Genomic DNA, 15,652 nt, shown 5'->3' with positions numbered 1-15,652 from the left:
GGCTAGAGCAAGGCAAACTCCAGAGCCCAAGCTCAGGCAATATGCTATGCCATGATTGCTCTGGGTAGCCCAGGAGCAACAGGATGTAGGGAGGAACGAGACCCGCATGCGCTTGCTGTGGGAGGGAATGATGTTCCAGATTTATTATAGCAGCTCGCTGAGAATTCCCTCAGGGAAGAAAGTAGAGGGCCAATGGAGAGGTGGCCTCCAACCCTCAAGGTGAGCAGGCAGGAGATTCCTTCAGAGGACCCCCCAAGCCCAGGCTGACCCCACCCCCTCAAGGCACAGAATTTCCTGCAAGGGATGAAATGAAACAACATGACACAGTCCAGGGTTCTCAAACGCTCATTTCATTTATTCTGTCCATACAAGGTTCTCCTTTCTGTGTGTCTTTTTTTCTTCTCTTTACCCTCCCACCCCTTAACCATTGGCACTTTAGAAAGGAGTTCATTCTGACATCACACCATACACAGCAAATGCAAAAAGTTAACATTTCATTTTCTTTGCAATTCCTAAAAACATATTGTCCTTTTTTTCCAAGTGTGGTCGTGTCTTCAATTTAAAAACAGAAAAATAAATTTTAAAAATACTTATTTTTAAATAGCTGTGTGTCCATTTTCTCTCTTTTATTTTTTTGCAAACCTGCCAAGAGCTTCTATCCAAAAAACACACTTGCTCAGGGTCCTTTAAGGGCTTGGGGTAGTTGACTATATGGAGGAAGGTCTAAAATGTCAGTGCATTCAGATGCCACTACAGTGCATATTAATTTTATCTATACAAACAAACGAACAGTCATCTTAGTTAAATACAACTCTTGCTAGAGCAACTAAGATCTGTTTTATCATATATTTATTTACAGTAAAGTTGCTTGTCCATCTGAAACCACACTATAACTTAGTGCTCTATTAACATGGTGGAACAAAATAAAATACATACATATATATATATATAATATAAATATTTTCCAGTCTATACACAGTAAGCAGGAAATGTGTGCAGCCATTTTTCACTGAGTCTCTGTCATTTCAGTGAGTCCAGGGTGCTAAGGGAGAGGAGAGGAGCTTGCCAGAGGCCCTCTGCAGCAGACACAATAGAACTGTGTCTTTATGGAGCCTTTTGGTAAAAGATCAATATGTGAGGTTCAGGGTGTTCTTTTGGATTCCTCTCCTGCCCCCTTTTCCAAGGCATTTGTCACACCGCATGTCATTAAATGTCTGGAATTTGCTGGCAGAAGGAACAGCCGTGGCCACCGGCTGGCTTAGAGGGCTCTAAAAGGAATTTAGATGAGAGGTCTTTCCAGCGCCAGGCTTCTGTTTCCATGGCTACTGGTTAGTGGAACCTCCGTCTTCAGGAGCAGTCTACCTTTGAAAAGCAGAGGTGGGCAAAAAGCTAGCGGGGTGCTTGTCAACTTCACGCCCTCCCCTTGTGACCTCAGTAGAGGCAGCTCATTTGTCACCATTTGAATACAGGGTATTTAATGATCAGATAGACCTTTGGGTCTGATCCAGCTGGACTCTCCTTATAGGGTGGGGAAGCAGTAAGGAGGGAGGGCGTTAGGGCTGAACAAGGAAACCTTGGGTTATGTCTGCTTTGTTTCCTCCCGTCCCAACATGTGGTTGTCACTAAAAGCTAAGCTATGTGGAGCAAGCCAGGACAGGTGAAAATACCCTCACCATGACATAATAGCCTCAAGGGTCTAGCCCTCCCCCCACCTACAATTTTAAAGAGGGAACAAATGGCTGCATGATAGCTTTAGGGCAACAGTGGGGAAACTTCCAGGCTGAGGGCCACATTCTGGATGCAACCAGAGGCAAAAGTGGGCAGAGCAACAAACATTCCTCTTTGTAGTTTACCTTTCAGACATGCAAAATCAGAGGTGGATACACACACACATATGTATATGTATACAGATGCCTCTCCCCAGCCAAACAAGCAAAAGACACTATCACACTGCAGGGTCAGAAAGGGGCACGGCCCTGCGAGAGTCAGCTCCCGGGCCTGAGCCTTTTAGGGCCTCTGCTCCACCAAGCCAAAAAAACGATTAAATTTTTCCTAAACTGACTCACTTCTCTCAGCTTCCCCTCTGGCTGCAGCCTCCTCTCTCCTCCTGTTGAGGAAGGGTAACCGACAGAGAGGCAAATTAGATGTGGGTGTTAAAGGGTAAGGGTCCTCAATCACTGACCTTTTAAGAAAATATCAAACCTCCTTTTTGTAACAGCCTTATGGGAAGGATAAAAGAAGCAACCTCAATCGTTTCAGGGCCCAACCCAGCAGGAAATTCTTTTGTCATCATGGATCAGTCCTACAGTCTCCCCACACCCCTTCAAATTTTTTTAAGTGTCTCATTAAAATCAGAATTGGAACAGTTGTCTTTGGATTAAAATGGGCTGCTTCTGTTATTGCAAACTTGGAAGGTGTGTGTGTGTGTTCCTGCTGTTCTTTTTTTTCCTTCTAAAAATAAAAGTGAGGGCCTGGTCACTGGAAGGACTCACTGCTGCCCCACGGAAGAGGCTTGGCCTCAACCACAGCCGCGGCTTCCGAACCTTGTCAGCATTGAAATCCTGGACGTGAAAAACCAGCTAACCGTTCCTAGGGCTGGGCGTCAGTTCATCGCCTGGAAACCAGGCGGCAGCCCCGAAAAGGAGGTCTCGGCGCCTGCTTCGCCATGAGCCTGGCTTCTGTTTACAAGCGTCAAGAACAGGCAGCAAAGGAAGTGAAGCGAAGGGAGGAGCCGGTCGGGGCTTCGGGGCTTAGACTTGGGAGTCTGCGCCCAAGCTGTGAAATTCATCCGGCGTCTTGTTGTCGCTCTGTCCACCGCTCCCTTGGCGGAAGCCGGAGGCAATCTCATCAAAGGTGCGGCCCTTTGTCTCGGGCACCTTGAAGTAGGTGAAGATGAAGAAAAGGATCAGGAGCACCATGAAGATGATGAAGACGTAAGGACCGCAGACTTCCTGCAGGGAAAGAGAAGGGGCGTGTTTCATATTGCTGGATCTGCCCTATCAGTTTGGGGCTGTAGTTTGGGACTGCTGCCAGTGTAGGCAATAATGAGCTAGTTGGACCGATGGTCTGATTCAGTGTAAAGGCAGCTTCCTATGTTCCTGTTGTGTTTTCCAACCTTATACCCCGCCCCGGCAATTTCACTCCCTCCCTATTTTATTTCATAATTTATTTTATTTCACAAAATGGATACACTGCTTGAGTGTAGAAAACCTCAAAGTGGTTAACAAAAAGAATTTTTAAAAATTGGTAAAAACAATTAAAACCAGCAATTGTAAGAGTTAATTGACAAATGCTTCTCTTTCATACTTTTCTCATCATTTAAGGGTCCTGAGCATCCTCCTGTTTTGCCTGAAAGGTCTGCAAATTAAGTGTACTTTAAACAGCCACAGGTTCCCCCCAAAGGATTCTGGGAGCTGCAGTTTATTAAGGGTGCTGAGTTTGAAGACCCCTATTTCTCTCAGAGAGCTACAATTCTCCAGGGTTGTTTAACCATCCATCCCTCGTCACAGGGAATTCTGGGAATAGCAGCTGCAGTTCCCTCACAGAGCTACAAGCAACGCGACAAACTACAGCTCCCAGAATTCTTTGGGGGAAGCCATGACTAAAGTATTGTAGTGTTTTAAATGTGCGGTGTGGATATTGCCCTAATAACATTGCAGTGCAATACGAATGTAAGTTGACCATTAGGAGGTGCTTTGTAAAGAAACACCCAACCCTTGACTCAAGGGACTGAAGCCAGAATCTATGGGGAAGGCTGCCTTGCCCAGAGTGAAACTGGCCCAGTAAATCAACTTGCCTCAATGTACTGAAAGCTCATCCCCACAATGAAGTTTGACGTCCAGTTCGAGAGGCCAGCCACAGCAAAGGCTGCAGGCCGGGGTCCTTGGCTGAAGAGCTCCGCCACGATGAACCACGGAATGGGGCCTGGGCCGATCTCGAAAAACGCCACAAAGCCAAAGATGGCAATGATGCTGAGGTAAGACATCCAGGCCATTTGCTCCTAGCGTCGAAAAACAAGACCAAGTCAGAGCCAAATACACACAGGGGCGTCGGTCCTCATTGCCCACAACAACATTTGACCCTCTATCCCATGAGACATGTGAGCCTGTGAATGAGAGAGCGGCCAACCTAAAGTCATACAGGGAGCATCACAGGGAAACCAAGCCCCAAATCAAATATTTCTGTATACTGACCACACGTAAGCTTATCCTCATTGAGCTGTTTCGTGCTGCCCTAAATTTTATTTTTTTTAAAAGGATGTATTTTATTTTTTTACTTCTAAAAAACCTCAGAGCATTCCCCCAAGTGTGCAGACAGCACCTTCTGGCTTCCATTACTGCAATTAAAAATGTATTCATTACTTAAAATGGTGCTCCTCTGCTTTTCCAGTGGCCTCTTTCACCACCCATTTCTAGAGCTAAGGCTGCTCCATCTGGTGTGCAGCTTTGCTACCTGAATGTAGTAGCAAACCAAGTGCTCTGAAGGGCATGCTTACAGACCAGGGGTGGCAAACGCAGCACCCTCCAGATCTGGTCTGGCTTCCAACTCCCATCAGCCCCAACCAGCATGGCCAGTGGTCAGAGGTGATGGGAGTTGTAGTCCAGCGACTCCTGGAGGGCACCACGTTGACTAGCCCTGTGGTAGATGAAAAATAGGGACCCAGCCTATTTTTCTTATTTATTTGCTCCATAAAATTTATACACCGCTTGATTGTAACACCTCAATGCAGTTTGCAAAAATAATAAAAAATATAAAATCAATAAAAACAGAGACTTAAAACATGCAAAAAATAATTAAAACAAACTAGAAACAGATATACATCTGTCCGGAAAGGCTTTCCTTTAATAAAGTGCATTTAGAAGGTGCTGTAAAGAGTACATTGAAGGCGCCACCCTGGTGTCTATAGGAAGGGAGTTCCAAAGAGCCAGGTGTTGCTACAATATAAGGTTGATTTCTTGCAAGTACAGAATGGCTATTATCTGGCAACTATAGCAGCACCAATTCCTCAGACTGAAGCGGCCGAGTGCGCATGTATGGGGGGAGACAATCTCGCAGGTAAACTGGTCCCAAGTAGTTAAGGGCTGGGGCATTGGCCAGGATACTCTGCAGTTATTTCAACCCCAAGAGGTGGAGGTATACTCTCAGCTTATTTCATTGTCTTCTGATCAAATGCCACTCACCAGAAGCGCCAAAGCAATGGTCATGAGGACTGCGCACCCTGCCATTCCGGCCAGGCCCACGAGATGCAGAGTCCGCCGTCCGGCCCTCTCCACCACAAACAGCTATCAAAAGGGAGAGAAATAAATGAGTTCCTCTTTGGAAGGATGAATAAACCAGAAGGGCTCTACCCAGAGCAGTCTGTCCTGAGAAATAACTTTAGTTAGAAGTTCCTGGGAAGCCCAAGGGACCCACTCATAGAGGAGCTGCTTGTTGTGTTTCTGCATGACTTAGAAGTTGTTTTAAAACATAGACCACTGGTCTACCTAGCTCTATACTGTCTATGTTGAGTGGCAGCAGCTCTCCAGCATGTCAGACGAGGGGAGTTTATTCTAGCTCTACCTGGAACTGCTGCAGGGGACTAAACAATTGATGGGATAGCTCAATTGATAAGAGCACGAGACTCTCAATCTCTGGGTTGTGGTTTCGAGCCCCACGTTGGGCAAAAGACTCCTACACTGCAGGGGTTGGACTAGATCCCTTTCAACTCTATGATTCTACAGTGGTACCTCTGGTTACATACTTAATTCGTTCTGGAGGTCCGTTCTTAACCTTAAGCACCACTTTAGCTAATGGGGCCTCCTGCTGCTGCGCCGCAGCATTATTTCTCTTCTCACCCTGAAGCAAAGTTCTTAACCTGAGGTACTATTTCTGGGTTAGCGGAGTCTGTAACCTGAAGCGTATGTAACCTGAAGCGTCTGTAACCCGAGGTACCACTGTATCTGCATGCAAAGCAGGCAGGTGCTCTGCCACTGAGCTACAGCCCTTGCATCCTCCTGCCAATCAGTCTCTGCTGCCGGAGTCAGTCATTTGAGTCACTCCTCCTGCAGCAAAGTGGCAGAATGACTCCAGAAGAGACAGACCTAGAACAAGGACTCGTGCAGAAACACAGTGGGGCATATTCCTCTGATAGCATAGGACAGGAACGGGCAAACTCCGGCCCTCCAGATGTTTGGGACTACAATTCTCATCATTCCTGACCACTGGTCCTGTTAGCTAGGGATGATGGGAATTGTAGCTCCAAACATCTGGGGGGCTGGTGTTTGCCTATGCCTGGCATAGGAGCACAAGAGCCACCCGTTTCAATTTGGACAGCAGAGGTCCCATACAGAGAGGGACTTCCCCCAGTGTCTGCCTCCAGGAACCCTGCACAAATCTCATTATCTTTAAAAACATTAGGGAACTGTATTTGGGAGGGGTTAATGAATGCAACTAACATGGGTCTGGTCTGAGTAGCACTTACTTGGATACAGCCAACTGCAGATAGAGACTGCAAGATATTTGGGACACCATTGCCGCCAGTGAGCTCCAGTATTAAAATAGCCCCTGGCATAAGGATGCCCCCTGCCACTATATTTGGAGCACCCCCCTTCTGCCAACAGCAAAGGAAGGCACTTACCGAGACCACCGTGAAGGCCGTGTTTACAACTCCAGACCCGATGGTAGCATAGACGGGCTGCTGCACCCCAGATTTTTCAAAGATGCTGGTTGAATAGTAGAATACCTGGGGAAAAGAAAGGAGAAATGTAAAGAGGTGACCTGCACAGGACCAGTGCCCAGAATCCAGCATCACAGGGCACGGGGAGCTACCTTATACCAAGTTAGAACATCAGATTAGCTCAGCATTGCCTGGTATGCCACTGGGGATTGAAAGCAAACCAAGTGTTCTGCTACTGAGCTATGGCCTTTCTCTAAAAATAAAACAAGATTCTAGTCCTCACCGTAATGCATATAGGATTGATTTAATCAGAAACTAGCCCTGGTATAGGAGGAAAGGGGCAAAGAGAGAAGATTCCTAGCCACGAATGGTGTTGTGTCAGCAGACCACTCACAGAGCCTCTTCACCCTCGAACCAACCACCAGCTCCTCCGCTCCTCTGCAGCCACTTACCGCATTGATCCCAGAGAGCTGCTGGGAAAGCTGCAAGACCACGGCGATGAGGATGGGCTGGCGGTACATGGGCGAGCGGAAAAGCTCCGGGATGGTGACTTTCTTCTCCTGCATCATCTGCCGGCTCTCCTCCTTCATTTCCTGGAGGTCGCTGCTGACGTCGGTCGTCCCTCGGAGCTTCTTCAGGACTGAAGAGAAATGAGGGAGGAATCAGGTGAGATGCACTCATGACTTGCAGGTGAAGTAAGGAAGGGGGGAAGAAAGAATAAAAGAGGGCTCTTACACCTTTAATAGATACACATAGTAAGCTACACATTAAATGTGCACAAGCCCTGTGTTTTTTCTCTTTTCAATCACACAGTGTTTGCAGCAACTATTTTATTTACTTGTGACATTTCTAAACTACCCTTCATCTCGAGGGATCCCAGGGCAGTGGATAAGACAGCACATGACCTCAGTCACATAGCTCCACCCAGAAGCATGCTACCACTGTGCCACATGCCTCCATGGGCACTGAACATGTGCAGGCCCACTAAAGGCCTCTTTCGCAAGGAGGCGGCTGCTCACCACTCTTGGCTTTGTTCTCCTCATTGCGGTTGATAAGAAGGAAGCGGGGACTCTCTGGGGCAAAGGGCAGCAGGATGCATTGCGCCAAGGCAGGAACAAAGATGAACCCCAGCAAGAGCGGCCACAGGCTATCGCTCCCCATGATCAGATCCATGCCGAACACCTGTAGAGAATGACATAATAATAATAATTTATACCCCGCCCATCTGGCTGGGTTTTCCCAGCAACTCTGGATGGCTTCCAGCAGAATATTAAAATACAATAATTCATCCAATATTAAAAGCTTCCCTAAACAGGGCTGCCTGACATAGTAGGGAAGAGGAGGCAGGTTTAATCTGGGAACTCTGAATCTCGGAGGGGTAACAGTGTTTGAGAGTTCAACATTTGCCTAGATCTCTTAGGGTGTTGTTATGGGGTAGCTGACACAAGCACTCTCTCTCTCTCACACACACACCGTCTTTTGTACCAGGCCTCAGATCTCCTGTCCTGACTCCCCACTTAAGAAAAAATTCTTGCAAAAAATATTGGGTTCTAGCCAATGCTCCTCCTACACAGAGCAGACCATTGAAATTAAAAGACAGGTCCATTCATTTCAATGGGCTTACTCTGAACAAAGCTGAGCTGGGTACACCCCAAAATAGTTACGAATAAAACACACACTAGAGGGTTGTATCCACCCGAATTCTACTCAGAGTAAGCCCCAATGAAATTAATGGACCTAATTTGACCGTGTCCATTTCACGGGGTCTGTCCTGGATTGGACCAGCGCTAGGAACAACTCACAATATTTCATCTACACATGTAAACACGGTTTCATAAAGTCATACATCCATTTACAAGAAGTCAATCACAGTTTATCCACTGCGTATATTTATTGGGGGTCTTTGCTTATTGTTCTTCTTTAAGCAGAATGTCAGATTATAGGAATTAAAGTAGAGAAGGCTGAATACATTTCCATAATTAACAGACTCCATTCTTCAGCCAACATGTTCAGTGCACATCCTTCAATATCTCTTTCATAATATGCAAGTGCTATAGCCCATATGGGTGGTAGTGTTTTTTCAACACTGTAGGATGGTCAACTCCTTTATCTGACTTTTAATGTCTTGCGCTGACTAATCTGGCTGCAGTGATCACAACCGTTGCCAAACTTTTGACATTTACTATGCCTTGCAGCTACTCCAATAAAGTATACCTACAAACGTGTGAGGACACACACACACACACACACACACACACACACACACACTTTGCTTACAGAGGAACTTTCCCTGTGAAACTCAGCTTTAATTTGCATCCATGTGTTACAAATCAACATGCGGAAGTTGTATGCTAAACTGTCCCTTTTTTATTGCCTTCCCCTTTGACATTTATACTTGGAACTGAAGCAGGCAGCCTCTGTGCATCGTAATTGCTTGGCCCAGTGCAAAGCATCACCACACCCGTCCCTGGGAGATTTGTGTAGCTGGGACTCTGGTTTTTTGGACAACAAAAACTCTGATAGATAAAGCACGTTCCTTCTCCAAACTGAAATCAGAGGTTTCACCCAGTGTTAGAAACTGAGATATGAAAACTAGGAGCTAAATGGCACCTTAAACCTAGGTTATGGGCACAACAATGGAATGTCTAGGCACACATTTCTATAACAAGAATACAAAGCTGAAAATGAATGAACTGCAGCTAAAATATTATGTTCATTTTTCACATGGTCTAGTCTTTCCCCTGCCCACCCCCCTAATATTCATAAGAGGGTCTCTTCTCCAGTCTGCAGAGAGTAGCTGGAAGTGGAGAGGCAGAAAAAGGTCCTCCTTTCCTTCCCCTTTGCAGTTTTAATCTGAAATCTTAGGCGCAGTACTGAACCCAGAGCTCGGAAACTGCTTGTGCTAATGAAATTCCGTCACAAAATGCGCCTAGAACAATGGGAGTTTCAAACACTGGTTTCACCTCATTCAGTCAAGTGGGCAGGTATGCATGCATTTAAGGGGAGCCCAGGAGGCAATGACTTTTTGCACAGGATAATTATCACCCTCAAAAAGAACCAGTTTCCCATCATCCCGGAAAAACCATTTGCCCCCATCAACCCCTTTTGCAGGTGCACCGTTTCCCATCCCCCAGCAGAGGGAGCCACCGATAGCCCACCTCACCTGCGCTATGAGGATGCCTAGGACGATGCCCAGCTGGTGAAGCGTCCCCAGAGCCCCCCGAAGGGACGTGGGCGACACCTCCCCCACGTACATGGGCACGAAGCCTGTGGTGAGGCCAGAATACACCCCAATGACGAAGCGACCGAGGACCAACATCTCAAAGGAGCTGGCTATCTTCGAGAAACCCATTAGCGCTGCAGCCAGGAAGGCAAGGCTATTGGACATCAGCATAGAATTCCGCCTGCAGGAGGAAGAAAGTTGGGTTAAGTGGGGGCATCCGTAGAAGTAGAGTGTCCAGCTCAAGGAAAGCGACAGTACTGTTCTATTCCACCTTGGCCCAGGGTGGATAAAAATCAATTTTTTTAAAAAATCAGATTTTTTTATTTAAATTGAATTTTTAAAAATAAAACGCTTTTGGAGGAAAAATCTTTCTAAAGATAGTTTTCTGTTTAAGTTACATTATAGTCCAAAGGCTATTCATCAGGTAATAAGGATTTGTCATGTGTGCTAAAACTCTTAGTTTAATTGTTTAACCACATCAGTTAACAAACATGGATACATATGCCATAATGTTATTGTTTTAGTTAAATAAATTGCTTAAATTTTTATTAAGGAAATAATTATTTTTCTCCTTCCAATGAAGTACAGCAGAAAAGTTGTCCAAATATAAACAGTTAATTTATTAAACCTCGCAATAATTTCATAATTATCTGTCTATGCATTTCTAATAGTATAACCAAATCAGTAATTTTTTATGTAACTGTAAAAACCACTCTGAAAATTTATTATTCCAAAACCAAAACCTTCATCTGGTTGTCAATATTAAGGTTATACCAGCAAGAATGAGTCTTTCTGTTAAAAAAAAAAAAAAGATTCAAATCAAGTCTTACGGACTAGTGATTTAAATCAAATCCACCCTGCCGTGGCCAGACCCCACCTGGAGCCCTGTGTCCAGTTCTGGGCAGCACAATTTAAGAAGGATATTGACAAGCTGGAAGGTGTGTAGAGGAAGGAGACCCAGATGATCAGGGTTCTGGAAACCAAGCCTTATGAGGAATGGTTGAAGGAGGTCTGGATTGGTGTTTACTCCAGAAAAAGGATGAGGGGGTGTTGAAACAGCACCAACGGAACAACCCAGGAACATAAGGAGCTGTCTAATACTGAGCCATACCATTGGCCCCTCAAGCTGAGTATCTCCTGCACAGACTGGCTTCTCCAGAATTCTGGGCAAGACTCTCCCCCAGACCTACCTGGAAAAATGCCCTTGGGAGTTGAACCTGGCAACTTCTGCACAGAAAGCAGGTGCTCTAGCACCAAACTAGGGCCCTTAACCGCGGAAAGCCAAAAAAGCTCAGTGCTCACCGTCCAAAGCGGTTGACAAACAGCCCCACCGAGAACGACCCAATCATCCCGCCCACCGAGAAGATGGACACCGAGAGGGACCAGAGTGTGGTGAGGGTGCCGCGGCTGATGTACTCCCCATAGCGGTTGTACCACGTGTAGTTGTAGAATTCCTCAATCACCTGCAGAGGAAGAGAGCAAGGAGAGACCCGGTGAATTGAGCCATCCCTCAAGGCGGCCACTTTAACAGATTGGTAGCTGCCCTTCAGAGGTCCTGAAAAGGTTGAAACGCGAAACACCAAGCCACCTGGTAAAAACAAACCTCTTCCCAATATTAGGGTACAGTGGTACCTCGGGTTAAGAACTTAATTCGTTCTGGAGGTCCGTTCTTAACCTGAAACTATTCTTACCCTGAGGTACCACTTTAGCTAATGGGGCCTCCTGCTCCTGCCATGCCACCGGAGCACGATTTCTGTTCTCAGCCAGATGCAAAGTTCTTAACCTGAGTACTATTTCTGGGTTAGTGGAGTCTGTAACCTGAAGTGTATGTAACCTGAGGTACCACTGTAAATCCATTGTGGGTTTTAGGGGCAAAGAAGTGTCGTGGGGCTAGGAACTGAACTGAATTTTATGGTTTATTTGCTGACCACATTTTGTATCCTTTAAGAAGAGCCACAAGGCTTGATCAGGCCAAAGGGGGGGGGTCCTATCCAGTCTAGCACCCTGTTCCCTGCAGCGATGCCTCAAAGGCAAGCCTGCAAGCAGGGCGTGAAGCCGGTGACCCCTTTCCCACCATTTCCTATTAAGAATATAGGCAGAATCTGCTGGATCAGGCCAGTGGCCCATCTAGTCCAGCATCCTGTTCTCACAGTGGCCAACAGATGTCCACTATGGGAAACTCGCAAGCAGGATCCGAGCACAAGAGCCCTCTCCCCTCCAGTGTTTTCCAGCAATTAGTATTCGGAAGCAATGCTGCCTCGGATTGTGCAGCCAGATAATAGCCTCCATAATGGTTATTAATGGCTAGGAGCCCCCAATAGCCCTCTCCTCTACGAATTTTCCCAATCCATCCCTGTTGGTGGCCCTCACTGCCTCTTGTGGAAGGTAAATTCCATACTTTAACTATGCACTGTCTGAAGAAGGACTTCCTTCCATCTGTCCTGATGATTAAATTATGATTTGTTGGACTTACTAGTCGCTTTTTAAAAAATGAGATATAAACTCAAAGTGAATTGCAATATAATAACATACCCTAGCATTCAGTAATTCAGAGGCGATCAAACCTGGAGGCTTCATGATCTGCAACCAGAGCCCATTTTACCTGCCAGTCTTGCAAGACCTGCTGCTCAGGACGCCTAATATAAGGGCAGGGTGCTGTTTAGGAGATTTGTAGGGGTCAAGATTTAATTTTGTAGATGCTTGATTTTTTGGCTCTTATTGGTATCAAAACTGCAATGGTCAGTCAGTCTCTGATTTTAGATGTTTTAAAAGTTTTTTTACTGGATGGTTTTATGAACAATTGTTGTGATCAGCTCTTTTTCTCCCCAAAGACTAGCTTAAATAGCATGGAGGAGCTTTAGTCCCAACACATCTGGTGAGTAAAATATCATTTTGGGGCTTTAAGGTAGTGATTACTCTCTCCACTAGGTGGCAGCAAGGAGGAGCTTGGCAGGGCACCCAGCCAACCAGGTGACCCTCACCTGGAAGGAAACAAGAGTCTTGGACAGGTGCTTTTCTGTCACCAGTTCATAAAAAAAATAATCCTATGCCATACAGTGCGACTTCCTGGAGCTTTGGTTCTTTGCTGAGTCACCGTGGGATGCTGAGTCACCGTAGGCATGCAGGAATGGCCTGGGGCAAAGGGAGGGGGGAAGGCAAGGAGAATACAGCAATGGGGAAAGAGATCACCCTTCTGTCCCTCAGAACTGCATTTAAATTCTTAGTTTCTTCACAAAAAAGGGCAAATGCTGTTGTTGGAGGCCAGCCTCTCCATCCTGGAGGGAACGTACTCTTTGCCATTTGCATTTCCAACAGGTGTTTTTGTTTGTTTACAGTATTAAATATATATATATTTTTATATATATTATTATTTAAACAGGATTCCAAGAATAACTCACGAGTCAGGACCCAACAGCTCACATTGCATGTTCGGAATAAGCAATGGATTCCTTCTTTCCTCTCTCACCCGAGGAGACGGCAAACCCCAACTGTTTTTGGACAATTCTGCTGCATTTAATGGTGTTTTCTTTTAAGCTCATTTCTCCCCCATGGGAACCAAATTGGGAAGGGGGGATTAAAGAAACCAAAGCTCCGTGCGAAGAGAAGGGAAAAGGCAGCAGTAGGCCTTTGGAAGTGGCAAGCGAACCACTGCTTTGCTCGTCCCCACTCAGGACTGTGCGCTAAATCAGCTCAAACCAACCTGAAACCTTAACAAGCAGCAAACTTGCCTCATGTTTTCATGAATCAGGGATGGGAGACCTGTAGCCCTCCAGGTCCTGCTAGGCTACAGCTCCCCTCATCCGTAGCTGGGGCTGATGGGAGTTGAAGTCCATTCCCATCTGGACAGCTGCAGGTGAGCCCACACCATCACCACAGAGCAATACTGCAGGGGTGGAGAGTCTGTGGTCCTCCAGGTGGGGACGGACTCCAACTCCCATTAGCCCTGGGCCAGTGTAGTCAAAGTCAGGGATGGCGAGCGCTGGAGTCCAGCAACATCTGCCCCCTACTCCCATCCTGTTTGATGTGTCTTTAAAAGAAGACTTCATCAAATGCGAGGCACCTAAAAGGCAAACACACGTCTTATTCCAGATGCTTTTATGAGTCCATTCCCTCAGATGCAATGCCCCCCCCCTTATTCATCAGATAAAGCTTACAGCGTAATCCGTTTGTTAGTCCTGTGGCACCAAAAAGATGCTTGACTGGTTCTCCCACAGCAGCCTTAGCACAGCTGCTTTTCTGGGAACCATTAAATAAGGCTCTGGGCGGGTCTATGAAGGGCTCGATGAAGAGATAAGACAGAATTGAGAGACTCTCCTCCGCAATCGTAATAAGGGCTGTTCAATTGTGTTCAGCATTGTCTGCACCAATTGTCCAGGGTTTTAGACAGGGTCCTTTCCTACCTTGTGATGCAGATAGGGATTGAACCAGGGACGGCCTGAATGCAAAGCAGATGCTCTACCATTAAGTCACAAAAGCCCTGACGATAATAATGTGATAATAATCTATTATTTATACCTCGCCCATCTGGCTGGGTTTCCTCAGCCACTCTGGGCGGCTCCCAACAGAATATGAAAAACACGATAAAACATCAAACATTAAAAACTTCCCTAAACAGATGTCTTCTAAAAGTCAGATAGATGTTTATTTCCTTGACATCTGATGGGAGGGCATCTGACATCTGATCTGATGCAGAAGGATTCTATAGCACAGCATTTTACAATGAACAGAGCTTTGTTTAAATTTAAATGGTATATAAGCGGCTCAAATAAACATTTTGTTTACTTGACAAAATTCAAGTAAACAAAAGAACCCCAACAAAACAAAACAACCTCTTATAGAATCAGAGTTAGAAAGGACCACAAGGATCACCTAATCTCCTGCAGTGCAGGAAGCTTTGTGGCTGACAACCATATACAACATTAAATGTGCCAGTACAGTGGTGCCTCGCAAGACGAAATTAATTCGTTCCGCAAGTCTCTTCGTCTTGCGAGTTTTTCGTCTTGCGATGCACGGTTTCCCATAGGAATACATTGAAAATCAATTAATGCGTTCCTAGGGAAACCGCCTTCAGATCAGGTCCGGGGACAGTCTGTCCCCGGACCTCTTCTGAAGGCTGGGGGGGGGGGACAAGGGCTTTTCTTCCCACCCCCAGCATTTTAAAAAACCCCGGGACAGCGGAGGACTTCTCCGCTGTCCGGGCGATCTTAAAATGCTGGCAGGCGGCATTTTAAAATCGCCCCAGGACAGTGGAGGACTTCTCCGCTGTCCGGGGCGATTTAAAAGCCCCTGGGAAGGCGGGCGGGGGGCGAAAGTCTTTGCTCCCCCCCGCCTGCCTTCAAAAGCCTTCCGGGACAGCGGAGAAACGCGCTGTGTTTCTCCGCTCTCCCGGGAAGGCAGGCAGGGGGGAACAAAGACTTTCGCCCCCCGCCCGCCTTCAGAAGGTGTTCCCTCCCCGCCGCCCGGCTTCGGAACAATGCTCCGAAGCCGGGCGGTGGGGGCAGGTGTTCCCTCCCCGCCGCCCGGCTTCGGAGCATCGTTCCGAAGCCCGGCGGCGGTGGGAGGAGGCGTTCCCGCCCCACCGCCCGGCTTCGGAGGAGGTCCGAGGACAGTGGGGAAGACGCGCTGCGCTTCCCCGCTGTCCCGGATATTTCCCTATGGGCTGTCGTCTTGCGAAGCAAGCCCATAGGGAAATTCATCTTGCGAAGCGCCTCCAAAACGGAAAACCCTTTCGTCTAGCGGGTTTTCCGTCTTGCGAGGCGTTCGTCTTGCGAGGT

At 46.8% G+C, this 15,652-nt stretch overlaps 1 protein-coding gene across 1 annotated transcript in view; it reads right to left on the bottom strand.

Annotated features, from left to right (window-relative positions):
- Nucleotides 1-329: 329 nt before the first annotated feature.
- SLC2A1 (solute carrier family 2 member 1) overlaps nt 330-15,652 on the bottom strand; it is a 41,012-nt gene continuing 25,689 nt past the window's right edge. The window contains exons 3-10 of the mRNA XM_083513085.1: nt 11,181-11,341; nt 9,819-10,059; nt 7,675-7,837; nt 7,108-7,295; nt 6,617-6,721; nt 5,181-5,282; nt 3,793-4,000; nt 330-2,947 (exon numbers count right to left, since the gene is read on the bottom strand). Of these exons, the coding sequence (XP_083369211.1) occupies nt 2,751-2,947; nt 3,793-4,000; nt 5,181-5,282; nt 6,617-6,721; nt 7,108-7,295; nt 7,675-7,837; nt 9,819-10,059; nt 11,181-11,341 (1,365 nt within the window). The 3' untranslated portion in view covers nt 330-2,750. The remainder of the gene's footprint in view (nt 2,948-3,792; nt 4,001-5,180; nt 5,283-6,616; nt 6,722-7,107; nt 7,296-7,674; nt 7,838-9,818; nt 10,060-11,180; nt 11,342-15,652) is intronic.

The sequence above is a fragment of the Podarcis liolepis genome (assembly GCF_965112155.1).
Source record: "Podarcis liolepis genome assembly, chromosome: 7".
Classification (NCBI taxonomy): Eukaryota; Metazoa; Chordata; class Lepidosauria; order Squamata; family Lacertidae; genus Podarcis; species Podarcis liolepis.
This window is presented reverse-complemented; position numbering and strand designations above follow the sequence as displayed.